Genomic DNA, 6,000 nt, shown 5'->3' with positions numbered 1-6,000 from the left:
CGTGCAGACATCTGTCATGATAGGTTTTAAGCTGCTGACTTAAAGAAAAAGTCAGGATTAAATCTTTCGTCAGCCTCTCTTTGTACTGGAGTCAGCAATGTGACAGAGCTGGCCTGAAACAATAACACCACTTATTCCACCCAATATGCTACGTGGCAGAGCCCTTCTTTTTTGTCAAACCACTTCTTTAGAAAGAAAAAGTAAGAGACAATGCAGCATCTGGTGGGCTTTTCCTGTAGCTAAGATATTTTTTGTGTCAGTAATTTTGCAGGGCCCGGCTGCTCAATTGCTCTTCCCTACACTAATGCCGCTTGCTGAGACAGGGTTGTGTCTGGAACCCCCAGCAGAGAGAGGTCAGGAGGCCAAAGTGATGAATTTTTATGGCCCTGTTCCTTGTGTTTCTGCTCAGTCCCAATTCTTTGCGCGCTGCACTGCCTCTGAAAAGGAACCACTGAGGGCAATTTGTCCTCCCGGGCCCAGGAGAATGGGGCAGTAGAGGAGTTAAAAAAGGGGTATCACTCCTCGACAGCCAGCACACAAATGTTTTCCTGTGGTGACACAGAGTTCTCTTGTCAGACCCCCTCCAAAGCTTGGTGATTTGTGGCCTGTCCATTATCCCGCCAGTGACAAATGAATTTAATGGGACCATAAGATATTAGGAAAAGAATGGCACTTTTAAGAACAAGGATTGTTTTAAACACGTTTCCCAGATGTTATGCCTAAGATTAATTGGTTACATTTACATCTCTCGAGTTGTACTCTCAATTTGAGAACCATGTCAGGACCTCCACTGGTTTCTTTTTGAAGGCCATTCACACTAATCCTCCTGTGTTGTTTTACCAGCATAAATAAGATCTAAGATAAAAGCTTCAACTATACAATAGGATTTGAAAATGCATTAAATATTGAACATATTGAATCCATGCAATGTATATCCCTTCTCTGAAGCATCATTCTTAAAAAGGACCAACAGGTGTAAAAGGCCCTGAGAAACTGAAATGATTTCTGGCTGGTTCATATTGTTCATAACCAAATCACACCATTGAACTGCTGACCATATCATCTAATACATACATCTATGGCCAAATGTTTTGCATCACTCTATAGAATGAACTAATTTTGCTTCATAAAGGGGAATGAAACCTGCTGGAACGTATTGAATTACGTACAGCTTTGTAATTTTACATATACTTAACGGAAAACTGACAAAGAAAAATGTGACATTTTGAAATCTAACAAGAAATACTCTAATACTATTATGCAATATAATTTTGTAGCTTATTTGACTACATGATGCTAAGTAAAAGATCTAAATTACGTTCCTGTAGGTTTTTTTTTCTTCTTAAAATTATGTCTCAATACTAAAATTCTAGGTAATACAAAGCTTTTGTCCGTAGCCTTATTATGTATTGTTTTTCCTTGCTGTTGCAATTCTGTTTTTGAAGGGATGAAAGGATAGGTCTGAATTTCAAAATGGATTAGAAGGCAATTTGAGTAAAGGGTTCCGCAGATGGTGGTGGCAGCCTGAGGGTGTATAAATCAGTCTCAAATTAGATAAACAGAACCTGTGTGAACAGCAGTGGAAAGTGATTTTCTGTTTTCGTACAACAACAGAAAATTGTGTTAGTCATCAAAGACATCTTGTTTGCAATCTGTAACTGAACTGTTTAAGTTCTCTGTTAGAGTGCTTCATCCATAAGGATTTAGGGAGATGTTGAAGCCTCTGATCCTCTCCAGGGTGTCTCTGATGCGCTGTGGGTCTCACAGAAAGAGCAGCAACAGAAAAGGAGCCATTTCCCCCATTAGAAAGAACAGTTGGTTCCAGTGTCTAAAAGCAAAGAGGTGTCATAGAACATATGCAGGTGTTAATGTAATTTCATTTACATATAATTTAGATATAGTTTGTAACAGAGGAGTTTAGTTTTGGTCACATGACCTTGGGATCAACAGTCAACGTCATTCTATGTTGCGGTTGCAAGTTCAACAATTCGGGGAAATTCACTGGGGCAGCTTATGCTAACCATGTGCCTTGTGTCTTGAGTGATGAAGCACCTGATATAACCTTGACATTTGTATCTTTTTTTAATTTTATTTTTTATTTTTTAAATACAGCTTGTTCTGTGATAAAAAAAATAAATAAAAATACATAAATAAATAATCATAATAATTTAGCACTTAATGAGTTAAATGTTATTTAGTCTGTTAGTTGTTTCCTTGAGGGGTAACTGTTTTAAAATGTCACAGGTCACTCTTTAACCTAAATTTTGTTTTAGAAAAAAAAAAAAAACTACAGCTGAGAATGTGAAACACTGTTCGGCTAGAGCATTTTAGACAAAAAGCTGGAATATGTTTATTACTAGGTCTGAAAACTTGAATTACGGTTTTTCAAATTTAACCTTGTGAATCAGAATAAGTGAAGTTTACAGCAATTGCATTGTCATAAGCCATTATGTTTATATAGAACAGCAACTGCATTAAAACATGGGTGGGGGAAGTCCCTCACAACTGACAAGCAACTTTGACCCTGCTGTCGGGTAATTAATACACACTTGCTGTGGGGTTCGTTTTCTGGAATATAGAATCAATTTTAACATGAATGGGGATTTTTTTTATTTTTTTTATTTTTTGTATTACCCTAAAACTATATTCTTTTCTTTAAATAAGCAGTGTATTGCTGAAGCTATCTGAGCTGAGGTTCCGAGAGATTTCTGGTTGGTTGATTTTTGGATTTGTGAAACTGACAGGAGGGGATTCTGAAAGGAATAAGTAGGCCCAACGCTTGTAAAAGTCAGTAACTCCAAAGGCTAATTTGAATAAGATCACTTTTTTTTTGTTTGTGAGGCAGATGTGAAAAGCAGCGTCCCCTTTTTAGTAGTAATAAATTTATATTCTGACAAAGAAATCCTGCATTTAGGAGATAGCAAAGTTGGAAACTAGTAATCGTGAATTTCTTGAATTGTTGTCACAACAGGGGTAGCTACAGTGACTTTTGACAGTGAAAGTAACTCGGGCTTGCCCTTTCTTAGCCCTTCTTTGGCCCATTCATTGGGGAAAGCTGCTTAAGCGCACTTAAGCGCATTAGCATTTGGATGCCAGGGGACCATATTGTCCCTTCATTTGGAAAGTTTAAATGAGTGAAAGATGGAGCGATTTGTTAGGGCTTTAGAAACTGGGTTTAGAGACTCAGAGAGGTTGTTCTGCTTTAAGTTTGTTCCGGTGTTTGTTCAAATCTGGTGTGCCGTTTCAGGCAACCGGACTGATTTGTGACCATTTAGTCTAAAGAGCTTTTTTTTTTCTTATATTGGCTTGACCTGATTAACTAACCTGTGCTCTGAATTTAAAGCGGCCAGTGTCACAGCAGTGTGGTATGGGAACCGTTTAGTGGCGGATTATCTCATTCTAAACTGTCTTCAAACACAGATGGCAAAATGTTTAACTAATTGTTAAAAAGAGGTTAAAAAAGGAATTTAATCGAATTCTGGTAGTAAAGGTCAAGAAGCGTTGGGAAAAGATGGGTCTTGGCTTCATTGGAGTGATGGAAATGTTGTCAGAATTGGAAACTTGTTTTTTGCGGCGGTAAGGTGTATTGATCGTGAATTCAGTTTCAGATGGTACAAATTCTTAACTGCTGTTCATTTTCGGATGACAGCTGAGGAAGAATGAATTTTAATGTGCTTGGGTTTGTTTCAGTAAAGGATTATAAGGAGCAGTTTTGTTTAATAGTCAAATATCATTGTTCATTTGAAAGGAAATGTGTTTCTTGGTTTCAAGTGCGGTTGGGTTAACTAACCCACTCCATTATGCATGCTGTATCTTTCCATACTTACACACTATATTTTTAGTTGAACGTTTCTCTATTTCAACAGATTTCATCAACTTCATCAGTAGCAGCAGTGTTCTCAGATGTCACAGCCTGCATTTATTCCCTCTTCATATTTGGGATACAAAAGCAAAAGAGTTAGTTTGTCATGGCATGTTTTTCCTGGGTTTACTTTCATTTCAAATTATCTGTACATTCTGCCAATTATGTAGTTGTTTATTTGTGAGCAGTTGATTTCGTCACTTTTTTTTTTAAACTGTGTCCTTTTTATTTGCAATGTAAACTTAACTCAGGACTTTCTTTTTCCTTAGATACTTTGTTCTTCAGCAACAATGCAGACCATTAGAGCAGCTGACACAAATGAAGTAGACAAGTTAATATTCAGAGAGTTGGATAATGACCGAAAGGTATGAATTTCAGTTTACCCCAAGAAACACACAAGGGTCAGAGAAACCAACGAGAAAGAACCAGAGTGGAACATTTAGTTCTTGTGTAGCCTTTACACTTAAACCCCAGATAGTTCTCATGCAGCCACTGAGTGCCTCAGTGAAATATTTTATATAAATCAGATTATGTTATACTATTTATTTACAGATAGCTTAAGGAATAGGATGACTAGAAAAGTAGACAACCAAGTTGTTGTATTCTGAAATATGTTGACTGTATAGTGCAAATAGACCGTTCACTTGGTCTCTTAACAATGGAAGTAATTAGAGGTTATTAGCTCGAGAGCGCCTAGGACTAAAACTTGGAAAACTGATGTCTTATCTGTAATACTAAGAAGCTTAGAATCAGTGATATCTTTTAAGAACCATGTAGCTTGTGTAGGCACATGTGTACATTTACATGGAATTCATCTAACAAGCGCACGTTTATTGGTTTGTATATAATAATAATAATAATAATATTCTCTTATATCTGCAGGTTGTGCTTCAACTTGAAAAGAAGCTTTTTGATTATATTAACCAAGATGTTTTCCGAGAAAACAATGGCATTCAGGTAACGTTGTTTTTTTGTTAATGGGCTCATTTGTGTAACAATTAACACATAGTGAATCACTAAGTGTACATCAAAAATACCTTTTTTTTTAATCTTTTTTTTTATTTTTTCCAAAACATAACATGTTTTGACAACAAATATAAATCAAAGGGGGTTTAACAGGTACTTATTAATAATATCAAATGATAATAACAATGGATGGCAATTTTAAAGTAAGATTTAAACATAGATAAAAAGGGAGAAAATTCCATGTGGCTTACCTTCACAACAGAAAACAAAAACATTGACCTCTGACATGCGGGAGGTCACAATAAAATAGAGGGTACAGAAGATATTTCCCCAGGGGGTCTCAATTAAACCAGCTCCCCCTGGTGGGAAGAAACCAAAAAATGTGTGTGTGTGTATGTGTGTGTATATATGTGTGTGTATGTATATATATATATATATATATATATATATATATATATATATATATATATATATACACACACACAGCTCTGGAAAAAATTAAGAGGCCACTGCAAAATTATCAGTTTCTCTAGTTTTACTATTTATAGGTATGTGTTTGGGTAAAATGAACATTTTTGTTTTATTCTATAAACTACTGACAACATTTCTCCCAAATTCCAAATAAAAATATTGTCATTTAGAGCATTTATTTGCAGAAAATGACAACTGGTCAAAATAATAAAAAAGATGCAGTGTTGTCAGACCTCAAATAATGCAAAGAAAATAAGTTCATGTTCATTTTTAAACAGCATGATACTAATGTTTTAACTTAGGAAGAGTTCAGAAATCAATATTTGGTGGAATAACCCTGATTTTCAAGCACAGCTTTCATGCGTCTTGGCATGCTCTCACATTGATGTTGGGTGACTTTATGCCACTCCTGGAGCAAAAATTCAAGCAGCTCGGCTTTGTTTGATGGCTTGTGACCATCCATCTTACTCTTGATCAAATTCCAGAGGTTTTCAGTGGGAGAGTATGGAGATTGAGAACTTAGATGTGTCATTAAAAATGTGACTCCTCTTAGTCCTGTTAACTTGGTATTGCTCCCAAGGTTAACAACTGAGCGGACAGATTTTGAAATGAATTAGTGTCAGTGACTAAGCTAGTATTTTGCACTAGGATTTCCAGACTCCTTATCCACTGTGTTAACCATTTTATCGCTCTTAATTTGT

The 6,000-nt window shown here is 36.1% G+C and overlaps 1 protein-coding gene across 3 annotated transcripts in view; it reads left to right on the top strand.

Annotated features, from left to right (window-relative positions):
- The window catches only part of LOC121321733 (inositol polyphosphate-5-phosphatase A), a 133,911-nt gene that overhangs the window by 109,865 nt on the left and 18,046 nt on the right, over positions 1 to 6,000 (top strand). For all 3 annotated transcript variants that reach the window (XM_041260829.1, XM_041260827.1, XM_041260828.1), the window contains exons 10-11: positions 4,132 to 4,227; positions 4,745 to 4,819. In XM_041260829.1, coding sequence (XP_041116763.1) covers positions 4,132 to 4,227; positions 4,745 to 4,819 — 171 coding nt within the window. The remainder of the gene's footprint in view (positions 1 to 4,131; positions 4,228 to 4,744; positions 4,820 to 6,000) is intronic.

This window comes from Polyodon spathula, chromosome 10, assembly GCF_017654505.1.
Source record: "Polyodon spathula isolate WHYD16114869_AA chromosome 10, ASM1765450v1, whole genome shotgun sequence".
In the NCBI taxonomy this organism is placed as follows: Eukaryota; Metazoa; Chordata; class Actinopteri; order Acipenseriformes; family Polyodontidae; genus Polyodon; species Polyodon spathula.
The sequence above is the reverse complement of the archived record's forward strand: the minus strand, read 5'-3'. Positions and strand labels throughout refer to the sequence as shown.